General features: G+C 43.8%; 1 protein-coding gene across 1 annotated transcript in view; it reads left to right on the forward strand.

The window, feature by feature from the left end:
- The window catches only part of RORB (RAR related orphan receptor B), a 149,597-nt gene that overhangs the window by 97,806 nt on the left and 37,806 nt on the right, over nucleotides 1-13,985 (forward strand). The window contains exons 2-3 of the mRNA XM_081930676.1: nucleotides 4,516-4,601; nucleotides 7,444-7,585. Of these exons, the coding sequence (XP_081786802.1) occupies nucleotides 4,516-4,601; nucleotides 7,444-7,585 (228 nt within the window). The remainder of the gene's footprint in view (nucleotides 1-4,515; nucleotides 4,602-7,443; nucleotides 7,586-13,985) is intronic.

Raw genomic sequence — 13,985 nt, forward strand, 5'->3', positions numbered from 1 at the left:
GTCTTAGCACACAAACAAGCTGTAGGTATGTAGCCCCTCTCTATACAGTATCTCCCCTCGCCCTGACTCTTTAGGGCAGTCTTCTCCAACATGGTGTCCTCCAGGTGTTTTGGAGTACAGTTCCCATCCTGGCCTGGCCGGGGCTCATGGGAGGGGGAGTCCAAAACATCTGAGGGGCACCAGGGGTGGGGAAGGCTTGTGTAAAGAGATACCATGTGAGGTTTGTAGGCTGTGTGCAGAAATGTGGATGAATACATGAAGGAGGTCATGGGTGAGGCCAGCGGGCCAGCACTGCCAGCATCACCCACACATTGCTTGTCTCTGCTCATGTCATCTGTGCAGGGCTTGAGCATTTTATTAATGATCCGTAGGGATATGTCCTCAGAACTTACTGGTAATTATTGAATAAAAGAGCAGTCAGATATATTTATATATGTTATATTTGCAAGTATTTTTCTAACAACATTGTCACAACAGATGACAGAGGTGGAAATATATCTTTCACACAGACAAGTCCACAGAATCAAGATCACAAGCAGAAGTTAAGAAGGCAGACCACACCAATATTTATGGCAAATTTTCAAATTTCAATGCGGCATTAGAATGGCATAGACCTGCAAAACATGATTGAAATTTTAAATGTGGCAAATCTGGTAAGGGAAACTCATTTTTTGCCCACCCTGGAAAGAAAGATTCACAGGCTGTATTATTTTGTCAGTTATTTGACTGCCTGCATGAGGAAGTGTGGCAAGCTTTGAAAAAAGAGTGGGAAACCTAGTTCTAGATTGTCGAACAAAGCTGCAATGTGAACAAGGTGTAGGAGCTGCTGACAATCATTAAATCTGCAAAGGAAACCTGGTACACTGGGTGTTAATTACAGTAATTCAAGATGTTTCTGAGAATACACAAGCTTCTTTTACTTCAGGCCTGTACAATTAATTGATTTGAGTTTTCTGTTACAAGTCCTTAAACTGTCCTGCTGTCTGTTAGACAAAAGAGGAGTGCCTATGAGAACGCCATCAAGTCTGCATTTCCCAACATCTTTAAATCTCTTTTCTCTAGGCTAGTGAGGATGCCTGTTCCGTGAGCTATCACAGTCATCAAGTATGTTTCCCCCTCTTTTTTATTAGTTATGGAAAGAATCCGGAGCCATTTGTCCTGCACAGCATTAGGTACGTCCAAGTGGCTTTAACTGGAAGGATGAGAAATGCAACTGTTCCAGCATTTCCAGTTAACTGCTGTCAGAGCTGTGTAGGAGGGAGCATCAGCCAAACCTTGTCCCTCAGTTCACACGGTTGGTGTGGTGTTTGGCACATAGCCACTAGATGGCGGTGGGTAGGGAGGCCTGACTGTTCAAGCAAGAGAAGGAACTCCAGCTGTTGTTACAGCTCTTCACAAGACCCAAGTGGCTCAACCTTAGAACTGAGAGAATGGGGGCAATGGCAGCTGGAAGCATATAAACTCCATTGGCAGCTTTCCTGCAGCGATGTGCATTCTGCTAGAGCACTTGGCTGTGCACCATAATACTTGACAAGCACCGTAAGATGTCGACATCTAGAAAGGCTGCTTCTCTTACACTTTCACCTGATATACCCTTCCTTCAAAAGGGTCACAGGTGGCGTTACCATCAATTTCCTTCTCTTCTGTTTGCTGTCTTTGAGTTCACTCGGGGTGTATTTAGACATTAGGAAAACTTCGTTATTTTTCCTGATTATAATGCTAGTGCACCTGTCACATTTTCTATTGTTCCTTCCACACTGCAGTACCTTTTGTGTTATGGAACTCTGCCTTTTTGACCAATATGACCGTGTCCTGCTAAATTTCATTCACACCAGGGGCATGGTGTGAAGCAACTAACATATTGGGCAATGTCACTACTCTCCCATGCTTTCTGCACATGCTTCTGTCCCCCCAGGATTCCCCAATGAAAACAGCAGGAAAGAACTGGATTCCAATCTATTGCCCAAAATTTTGTCACTTACTCCCACAATTTTCAAGGTTAAGGGAGCTGTAAACCGATATTTTATTGGAATCAAAAAACATGAAGATGAGTGCAAACATACATTATATGTAATTCATTTTCTGATAGTGGCTTTTGCGTCACGTGAAAGCTTAAATATCATGCAGAAATTAAGGAAACTCTAAGGAAAGAAATGGAATAAACTGCCAAGTGAATGCAGCCTCAGTCCCACAGTCATGTGGAGATAGCATTTGAGCTGGAGGCATGAATGCCCACAGCAAACATAGTGCAGTGAGTCCTGCAATCCTAACAAGCACATGGAAGGAATTTAGCAGTTCTGTCCAGTATGCAAACCAGTCCTGAGGAGCTTTTAAAAATACAGTGGTACCTCGGCTTAAGAACTTAATTTGTTCCTGAGGTCCATTCTTAACCTGAAACTGTTCTTAACCTGAGGTACCACTTTAGCTTATGGGCCCTCCCGCTGTACGTTTGATTCTCTGTCCTCTGGTCATCAGCCTTCACCTTCCTATTTCCCAAAAGCCAGATCACAATCTGCTTTTGAAAGTTCTGCCATTGCCAAAGCTGCTTGTGATATCACAAGTGAGGCTGCTATGTAAGAAACACAAGCCTAACACTCCCTTGCACGCCTTAACCTAGTTGTACCGTTCTTTGCATCTCAACATGATATTCTCAGCAGGCATATGAACAAATGTTCTGGCTTTGTGTGCTTTTAAAAAAAAATATTGTAAGCGTATTACAAAAATTACATGTTTTTCAGAAATTCTCAGCTCATCTCCCCAAAGTAGCAGTTCTTGAAACATATCATATATCATGTTATCAGGCATTTTTGGCGTCTCAATCCATGCACGGTGCAGTTTGAAAAGCATGTTCCAAGAAGCTGCTGGACCACAGAGATTACCAGAGCTCCATTCTGTATCCACACACTTCCCTCTCTTGCTTCTGTGGAGGAAACAGACTTTCTGCTCCTAGATGCAATGTGCTAGAGCTTGTTCTACCCATTTGCACAATACTCTACAAATGCTGCATCTCAAGAGTATTTCTGATGCCTGGAACATGTGTTGCGTCAACAAGTGAAAAAGCAGCTTGCTTCCCAAGGAATCTGTGAATAGCTGTCTTCTGGAAACCAGCTTGTAGTTCATTTGTTTGTAGTGAAATTGCTCATTTCTATGCAACATCTTCATATAAATCATTTGTGCCTGTGGCATATTGAATAGCCCCAAAGTAATCACTGCTAAATAATTTTACTTAGACATAAACTCTCATCATACATCATGCTTAAATTGTGATGTATTTTGTAAAACATAATTAGCTTTTTTGTGTGCACTTTTTGTAGAACAGCCAGTTTGCTTGACTGTAAAGCAGGGCATCTTGAGATTCCTTTCTTACATACAGAAGGATTCTTGGTCCGTATCTCTGAATGTATTCAACTGGCAGTCCTTAGAGCTGACATGTATATAACTTATTGGCATGGTGAAATCTGTATGTGGTGAGCCTTTTCACCTCACTGCATATTTTTCCCCACCCAAAAATCTGGCGACAGTTCCATACTTCACAACTTTCCTTCAAATATGTGGCCCGCTGGAAGTTGTAGGACCAACTCCCATCACCCTCAGCTAGTATGGCCAATGGTTTTGGGGGTGGGGCTGTAGTTCAGTTTCTCCACCTATGGTTTAAATTGTCCCTTACTTTATAGAGTTACTTCCTGTTTTACTCTCTTAGTAAAAACCATGTTCACCATAAATACTAATAATTGGCTGAAATAAAGGAATAAGTTCACCATAGCTGTGTGGTTCACATGAATTACTTTATGGCCAGATATATAACATTCACTATGTGATTATGTAGTAAAATGAGGCGTTTACCACATTGAAAACCAATATGTGATCTGGTACGTATTGAGAGATAAAGGATAGGAGAAATGGGATCTCCTTGGCTTTCGAAATGCATAGAGTCTTGCTGTTTGGATGCACCAATCTGAATATGCTTATGGAAACAATGAATGCCTTGTTGCCTCTATCAGTCATATGGAGTTTCATGAAAATTTTAGATAACTACGGTTTGTATTTGTGATCATATGATATGAACTGCACCGTGTCAAGAGCAATTGAGGACTTGTTATTACGCAGTACATTATCCAAGGGTGTGGGAGAGGTCAAGATCACTGCCTGCAAAATTATTAGAAGGCTGATGAGAAGCGAAAGACTAATTTGTAGAGGAGAAGAATGGATTTTCATGAGGTATAATTAACAAAAGGAGAAGTCTGACTTAATGTCATGATAAGTAAATTCAGGATGAAATCTGTGGAGCACCCTCTCAAGGGGAATGGGAGTAGCTTGATAATGTGAGCTCATTAAAACCAAACTATATGAAAGGTTTGAGAACTTACATCAGTGTAGGATACAATTTCACAGTCACTTGTTATGGCTAGGCAGGAAAAGGGCTTGTCCATCTGTCTCTTCCATGATGCAAAATTAAGGAAGAAAGAGAGAAAATTGTATTGTCAAGCATGCACTAATTCTTTGTTTCTTTTCTAGCACAAATTGAAGTGATACCATGCAAAATTTGTGGTGACAAGTCTTCTGGAATACACTATGGAGTCATCACATGTGAAGGCTGCAAGGTATGAGACGTGTGTGTGTGTGTGTGTGTGTGTGAGAGAGAGAGAGAGAGAGAGAGAGAGAGAGAGATCTGTATTCTGTGCTAGTTTTCATCATTTCTATAATTATAAGCTGTCATATAAGCTTTCAATAAGGACCAATATTTTGTACAAAATATCACCTTCTTGACGTTGCCTTCTTGACTTAGCAATGAAATTATACTCTAAATGCTGCTGTGTTTGAATTTTGGAATTATCTGTACTAGCAACTATTTGAACTAAACACTGATAGTTCAGTATAGAAGTTTCCTAATTAAAAATGTTTTAAATTTACCTGGATCTTCCACTTTCTCCTAGTTAACATGAAATAAATTCTGCCAGGGAACTTTCAGGCTGCAGGTTGTTATTCATGAGGAGAGAGCTTAATCACAAAACCAAATCTGGAGACATGCTCAGCTCATACCCTCCAACATTTCTCCAATGAAAATAGGGATATCCTAAGGGAAAGTAGGACATTCTGGGATCAAATAAGAAACTGGGACAACTTCTCCAAATCAGAGACATCCCTGGAAAATAGGGACACAGAGGGTCTGTCAGCTCAGTGGCTTAGCTCAGCACAGTATTGGAGCAAAAGGAACCGGGGAAGATTTTGTGAGCTCTTCTCTGGGAGTCCACACAATCAAAGTCTGGTTTACCACGTCGTGTGAACCAGGCCTTTATATGAATAAGTGGAGGAAGCAGCAGGTTCCACATTAAGAGTCCCTGTACAGCTAGCTATATGCACTTCCTCACAATTAGCCCAAAGAGGTATGTGAAATACATTTTTAAAATATGTAAGGCTTTATTAATGATCATTAGTGATGTCAAAAAATTCTGATGAAAACAGAAAAGACATCGGAAACTGTCAATGTTTGGTTATTCATCCAATGTCCAGAATGGAAATCAATCCAGCATATATGATTGGTATTTTCTGCAACTGTTTGTGTCTGCAAATGCTACATAACGATATATACCTGAGGACATTTTTTCCAATTTGCATTGTGGAATATCCCATTTTCATTCACTGAAACGAATGGTGTGGAGTCATATAATAATAAACTGATTAATTGTGCAATTAATTATGTAAATATCACCATAGCAAATAGTGAGACAAATAATGTGTTTTCTGTCAGACACCCTGCAGAATAGAAGCTGTGCAGCCTGTGACGGATACAGGGCAGGCGGGGCCTCCTCACCTCCCTAGGGATCATATGGAGAAAGAAAATATGTTTAGGTACATCAAAAAGGATTTCAGTACCATCCAGATCAAGCTTAGAACAGAGACTTAGGCTGCCGTCTTAGACACCCTCCAGGAATTCTGGACTGCAGCTCCCACCTATGGACTATTGCCCAGGCTCGCTGGGCTTCATGGCAGTCGTAGCCCAAAACATCCAGAGATCACCAGGTTGAGGGAGGCTGCTGTCTGCACTTGCCTGAGACTTCCTTTTGCCTAGGATTGCATTGCTAAGCAAGAGTTTCAAGTCTGTCCAACTATTATGATAAATATATGGATTCACTCTCATTGAGAACGATAACATTATTTTCTAGCCAAACCCCCAAAACGCTTTGAATAAAGGTGTCTTATATTGACCAGTGATATTGCCTGGCAGCCATTCTCAAGTATCCTGGCCAAACAACATTTCTCATCCTCATTGGAGACGCTGAGGAGGACAGACCATGCACGAAACATGCCCTTCCTTTAAAATTTACATTTTGCCACCTGCCAGCACCATCAGAATTGATACAATTCCCATCCTGATGCTGCTGTGATTTGTGATGGTCATAGCGCTGGATTAGCCTGATTGATACAATCATTTAAAACCCAGCATAAAGACGATCAGGAGCAAATCTGGCTTTGAGCAGAAAAGGAGTTCCTGGCCTTCAGAGGCTGTTGAACCAGCCAGTGCTGCTCCAAGGCTCAGTCCTGTTTAGATGTGATTAGCATTAATGGCTACCTTTGTGTGTGCCTTGTGGGCAGATGATCCCCCTCAGCCCTGCTGCATGGAGACAGCTCATGGAGATAAGGAGAAGCTCTCCCACTTCAAGCAGGTTTAACCCTATTGTTTTTGAACTGGTTTTAAAAGTATCAGATCAATTAGCCTAATCTCTTCTGCTGCAACCCTGATGGGGTGGGGAGGGGAGGGGGCAAAGTACCAGCTCTCATTTCAATTGTAGTTATTGATATGTTTTAAACAGATTTTATATATGTATATATATTTAAATCTATTGATGTTTAATTGAATTTTAATTATTATTATTTTCTGTTTTTAGTGTTCTTGTTTTTATCTGCAAGCTGCCTTGAGTCTAGTCAGGGGAAAAGGCAGGGTATATGTTGGTTGTACTGTGGTGCTGATAATGCCAAGTTTGCAGGTTCGATCCCTGAATGGAACAGCTGCATCTTCATGCACTGCAGGGGGTTGGACTAGATGAGCCTCAGGACCCCTTCCAACTCTACAATTCTATGAAATTGATGATGGTGGTGGTGATATTACAGAGGGAACTATTTCGGGGGTTCCTCCCTAACTTTTACTTTGATTGGGTATGGAGTTCCCTCTATGGCACATGCAGAAACAACCTTCCTGACCCTTCTGCTCAATCCGCTGGAACCTTTCTTTGCATGCAGGGGAAGTCTCTAACTCACTGAGGGTTTGATAAATTAATATAAAATAAATAGATACCACACTGGCTCTAGAGGTTGGTATGCAAAGAGAATCTCACGATGATTTTTATTATCTTTATGACTTTTCTTGCACATCGCAAAAGCAGCATTTAGAAAGTACGTTACACAATGTCATTGAATCAAGCTCTCTCTCTCCCCCCCCCCCAGGGATTCTTTAGGAGGAGTCAACAGAACAATGCCTCATACTCCTGCCCAAGGCAAAGAAACTGCTTAATTGACAGAACCAACAGAAACCGTTGCCAACACTGCCGACTGCAGAAGTGTCTTGCCCTAGGAATGTCTCGAGATGGTAAAGAGCTTGCTTCCTGCTTCCACAGATCAATCCTTTGAAACTCATTGTGCTCTGCTTTTCACTCCCGACAGAGAGGCATCTTGCTGCTCTGTAACAGAGACCATGGCTCTTCCCAAAACCTAAGGCATTTTGATGTTTGATGAGGTGTCTATTGGAGAAAAGACTAGCATGAAGGGTGATAAAATGGTTTGATATTGCTACTGGACAATTTGCAAAAGAATAAATAATAAGTATTGGGCCACAATTCTGTAAAGAGTCGGTGGGTGGAGGAGAGTCTGCATAGCTTGAGGTATCTCTCCCTCAGCCACCCTACAGCTGAGGGGGAGGCAGTGGCGAGGCTTGATGTAGCCCACCCTGCCCCGGCTTGCCCCACCCAAAGGGTGGCTTGCCCCACCCCGGGCGGAGGGCTCATGCGACGCTCCAGGCTCCTGCGCTACACCTCTGGCCAAGAGCAGCCGTATAACTGACTGCCTCAGTTTGGACATATCAAGGGCTGAAATAGCATCGCATACCTGTGATGTCACACATGCATATGAAGCCAGGAGGAGGCTAAGACCCAAGCCCAGCCCACCAAAGCTTCCTGCCAGCCAGGCTGTGGCTGGAGTGGGAGCTGCCAGTACATTTGCCACAGCAGCTGCAGTTGGTGGTAGTGGAAGGGAAAAACAGTGGCAGCAACGGAGCACTGCAGCAGAGCACCCTGGCTATAGGAGGACTGGCCACTTGCAGATCCACCTGAACTGTGATCACCACAGTCACTTCTCCCAAGAGCCCCACAGTTGTGGTGGGAGGAGAAGGCAGCAGCAGCGGGGTGGCGTAAGGCAGCACTCCACTCGGCACTCGGCCTCCTCTCAATATTTCAGAGTAGGGTGAACCCCCTGTTAAACAACATAGAGAGGGCTGATGACACCTCAGCCCACAGGAGCTGGAACCTATGTGTGGCAGGATGGAGGATAATGAGGGCACATTTGTAGGTCCCACTGAGCGCCTGACAAGCCACCACAATTTGGGGCTGTGTGTCTGTAGCATGGAAGATCCTTGAGTACACTCAGCTCCCGGCTGCAGACATCCATCCCCTCAACATGCAGCTGCAAGGATGTTGGTGGGCACAGGTCTCTGGGCAGCTTCCAGCAAAATATAGAAACACCATAAAGCATCAAACATTAAAAACTTCCCAATACAGGGCTGCCTTCAGATGTCTTCTAAAAGTCATAGACATCTGTTGGACATCTAATGGGAGGGCATTCCACAGGGTAGGTGCCACTACCAAGAAGGCTCTCTGCCTAAACAGCGCCATGGAGAAACAGTGCTTGTTGCTGCTCTTAAAATATTACATGTAAGCTTTTAGATTATAGGTGTATGTGTTGAAAGCAATGGTAATAAAATGGAAATCTGTGTTATTACATGTTCAGATTGGATATTCCTTAGATGAATCTGATGCAATTACGGTAGTAAAGAATCCTAGCTCAGAGGCCTTGCATTTCACAGGCCCAGTAGAGATATGGGAGGGAGGGCAGGATATGCTATAGGTTGAAACAGTGCCTTTTTCTGGGGGGACGCAGGGGTAAGCATACCCCTAAACATTTTGTGAATCTTTGTACTTTTGTCCATTTACTGTATTTATTTTTCCCGATTTAAACTATAAAATGGTGATTTTCTTGAGTCAAAATGAGAGTACCCCTAAACATTTTTTAGGGGGGGGAAAGCACTGGGTTGAAATATAACAAAAAGGGCACGTTCCCCTCGCTGGTGCCTTTCATTTTTCTTGCAAGGCAGATCTGGCACAGTGAATACATTGAATGTTCATGATTTTGTTTCTGACCCGTCAAGCTGCACAACTCCACCAGGGCTGTAGGATTCAAGCACCAGTAGCAAGTAAGGCAGAATTATTTGGCTGTTGCCTCATTTCCCATTCTCGGATGCAACATCCCTTTGGAATCTTTCAGCCACGCTTTTATCCTATCACTTGCCCTCATCTCTAGACAACAAAAGCTTTTTTTAGTTAGTGTAAAATAAAATGAACCTGAGATAAGTGGTTTATGTTTACTTTAAAGTTAGATTTTTAAAGTATGTTTAGCACATGGTATTTTACTGGCCAAGTGGTTTTGTTATGGTTATGGTAATTCATTGTGAATTCATGAAAATTTGTGGCAAAACAAGCACAGGAAGGTTAATGAAGTTTGTCTTCTAAAATCAGTGCAACTTCTTGGATGTTAAAGTTCAGCGATCTTCTTTCAGAAGCCCTCATTTTTGCTGAAAGGTTCTTGAAATTGTGTTAAAAGTATTGGCTTTAAAGGAGTATCTCCTCTCTGCCCTTCAGGGTTTTGATGTCGGCTCATACAGGTCTTCGAATACAGCTGCTAGGACTGTGCCCTTGACCTGTCCAAAAGCTTCCAAAAGTTTGAAAGCCTTTTCTATTATTTAGTCAGGAAGGCAGAATTGCTCACCCCACGATACTTGCCAATCTTTGTAGCCTTTATAGTTTGGCCATTCATATGGAGACAATGAAATGGAAGGTTCCAGAGGATTTAAAATAGTCTTCTCCTGAGATTTTGTGTTTTGCCAAAAGGAAATGTGTAACAGTTTTACCTCAGTAGTTTATCAAACTTGATGCTGATAGTCGTCCTGTTCAGAGGTGCCAGCAGGGCAGAACTTCAGAGATGCAGTCCAGGGCCCACTCAGCAGAATAACAGGAGAAGGGCCAAAGCTCAGGGGCAGAGCAAATGCTTTGCAGGCGGAAATCCCTGGATCAATGTCTGCCCCCTGCAGGCAGCGGCGGAGCTAGCTGCTCAGGTGCCTGGTGTGGGGGCATGTCCTGCAGCCGGGGGCGGGGCAATCCGTGCCCATGGGGGCGGGGCGATCCACCTGTGGGGGCCGGGCGAGCTTCTCCGCCACCTCCCTCTCAGCTGTAGGGCGGCTGAGGGAGAAGTAGTCGGCAGACGCAAGTCCCACGCTGCAGTTTTAGGCAGCACGGAACCTGCAGGCGCATAAGCCACCACATCACTCCTAAAAAGTGAGCCCAGTTTTTTTAAGCTCATTTTGTCACCCCCCTCAGTGATGACACCTGGGGCAAACCGCACCCCCCCACACACATACCCTTCCTCCACCACAGTCTGCAGGTAGGGCTACCTGAAATGCCACTAAGTGTAGACAGTAGTGAGCAAGATGGAGCAATGGTCTCTGACATGTCAGTTTCCTCCGTTCCTAGGAGGGGCCCCAGTGCAGCAGGGCTGCCTTGCCACATTTCAAAGTGAATTAATACACATTTTCATCCAAAAGGGATCAAGACCTCCAGAAGTCCATGAAGTCCAAAGTTAAAGATCACCTAATTGCACCACTTGTCCTATTAATAAATGTACAAAGAGAAAAAATTTAAAAATAAAATAAAAGCCATCCATAGTTTTATCTGTCTACATTCTTTATAGGTGATGAGTCCCAGCCAACACTAATCCAGGGAGGTTTCACCACATACCTGGCTATGTAAACTGAATGTCCTTCTGTAGTGTGAGTCTCCTGCAACTTGTGGCAGAAATGGTTGATATTTTATGTTTGTATTAACAGTGGGCCAGGAGCACAGCTGGGGCACCAGGCTACAAGCGCTCTTAAAAATAAAATTCAATAAATTTTAATACTACTCCTCTAATTCTAATTACGATTAGAATCCTGTAAAATGGTTATCATCACTAATTATAATCCATATCCAGTTAACTTTGATAAACTATATATAATACAATGGGCAACAGTTTTACTTAAAGTAGTCCTATTGAAATTAATGCTCCTAACTTCTTTGATTTCAATGGATCTGTTCTGAGTAAAATTTGGCTGACTGCCACCCATATTACCTAAGTGCCCTATTGTATGGTTGGTCCAGAATACCATAGGTAGCACCTTTTCCATTTGGTACCACTTGCTTCAATATGTGTTCCATGAATTATATAAGTTGTCTGTGCACATCTGGAGCCAAGCCTTTGCTGTTGCTAATCACAGATTCTGGAACCTCTTCCAAAGATAGGTCTGCTATACCACATCACAGAGCACATGCCTTTGCTGCATTTTTAGGAGTAATTTCGGAAGCAGCAGTTGTTACGGCGATTTGTGACAATTCTTTTGCTTGATGAAGTGGGTGGTTTTATATGGCATTTTTTGTTATTTTAAGCTGCTTTGAGACTTGGGAGCAGAGACGAAACATATAAATATATTTGAGCTCACTGCTTGACAGTCACATGCGGTATTGAAATTGTTAGAGTACTTTCTGATGAGCTACAAACCATGTAGCCCATAATGTTTATATTACAAGACACTTACCGTATTTTTCACTCTATAGGACACACTTTTCCCCCTTCAAAAATTAAGGGGAAATGTGTGTGCGTCCTGTGGAGCGAATGCAGGCTCCTTGGCTTCAGCGATAGCAACGCGAAGCCTCCGAAGCACAGAGGGAGTGCTCCCTCTGCACTCCGGAGGCTTCACATTTCTTTCGCTGAAGCCTGGAGAGCGAGAGGGGTCTCCGGCCCCTCTCGCTCTCCAGGCTTCAGGGATAGCCGCCTGAAGCCTCCGGAGCACAACAGGAACTCGCGCTGCGCTCCGAAGGCTTCGGGTTCCTTTTGCTGAAGCCAGGAGAACAAGACTCTCCCGCCTTCAGCAGAGGGGGAGAGCTGCGCAGCGCCCCTTCAGCGAAGTGGGAGGAGAAATGGAAGGGGCTCCGTTTCTCCTGCTGCTTTGCTGAAGGGGCGCTGAGCAGAGAGGGGGAGAATTTTTTTTCTTGTTCTCCCCCTCTAAAACAAGGTGCGTCCTATGGTCCGGTGCGTCCTATAGAGCAAAAAATACGGTATATTGCTAGCAGAAAAAAGCCTGAAATATGATACTTGTACACCTCTTCCTTAAAATGGGGGGTCAATATGCACTTCAGAATGGTTAAGGTACTTCAGGGCCACCCAGCAGGCTTTAATAGAGGATGCATGTTGCCCAAAATATGATAATTGCTATAAAAGTATGAAAGGAAGACATTTGTAAGCTCAGAATCCATAGAATTATGAAGGAAGTTTGTCACATTACTTCTTGATCACCAGAAAACTGAATTTGGTGCACAAGAAGCCCAAGAATACAGCCCAAGAAGCAGTCATTATTAGACAGTTTTACATTTATCCGTAAAGACATGGCAGATAATGTTCACTTCAAATCAAGCAACATTTGAAGCAGAAGGACTCTCATGTCATTTTCAACGGGAGCAGCAGTTGTGGCTCAGGGCTGCTAGCCACCAGGCAGAGGTGGCTTCTGATTCTCACATGGCCAGTGGGGGGCGTCATGTCCTCCCTCACCAGCTGTGGGGGCTGACAGGGCCTACCTGTGACTGGTCCAACCTGATGGGTGGGACCTAGGTAGTGGGCCTAAAGGGAGACTTCCCCATTGGACTTCAACCAGGTCTGTTCCCCAGGTTTAAAATGGGGCCACAGTTGTCTGCAGTGCCTCAGTCAGAGTTGGATCTCCCACCCTCCCACCCCTTACAGCATGTTTTCCCCTGCACAAAGTTGAGATGGCAGGTCATGCTTAGGGCCTTGCTATGAAAACATTCCTCCGGGCAAATTGGCCCTTTCTGGGGTTTTTCCTTCCAATTGTCACAACTTGGCAGTAGATAAGTGTTGGATCCTTAGTCAGGAGGGAGAGAGCCCCACCCCTCCAAAATATGGGGTACCCTGTTAATGGGGTCCAGGGGTGGTTCATTTGTCTGGATGTCCAGACTGGGGGCCGATGGGCCATAGTACCTGCCTGAGGTCACCTTGGAGGGGTCACCTTGATTTGATGTATGTCATAGGGCAACACCTAACTCAGGATCTACCCTGCCAAGCAATCAACCAGCAGTAGCTTGGATGATTCAGGGTACACGCCTAATGCCTACACCAAAACCTACTGCCATCTGAAATCAATAAAGCTGTGGCCTGTTTTGATCTCAATATGCTTGTCTTGTGTTTATTACATCCTTCAAGCCCAGCCCTGCTGGCACCAGGTTTCTTTGTCCACTCAGAGTTCATTTTAGGCGTTGGGAACTTTCAGTTGCAGTAAAGGATGCAGCGCTCTTCAGGTGCAGCCCTCATCTATCCTGCCAATGCAGAGGGTTCCAGACTATGTAGGGTGCCCATGTGCCCTACTCTACAGAGCACAGCTGTCAAGAGCGCATCAAACTAGAAAAAAGAGTCATGAAAACCTTACTTTTGCTTTGCCTTTTGCAAAAAAAAAAAATCACTTAGCAATAATTGGATTAACTTCATTGGCGACTGTACAATGGTCTCTTTGCCTTTTGCAAATGATGGAGACATGCCTTTGAATTATGACATTGACTTATTCCGATGGAAACACAATTTCTCCTTCTTTCATCTCAGGAGGAATGAACACATTTAGCACTTTA

The sequence above is a fragment of the Podarcis melisellensis genome, assembly GCF_964234715.1.
Source record: "Podarcis melisellensis genome assembly, chromosome: 11".
In the NCBI taxonomy this organism is placed as follows: Eukaryota; Metazoa; Chordata; class Lepidosauria; order Squamata; family Lacertidae; genus Podarcis; species Podarcis melisellensis.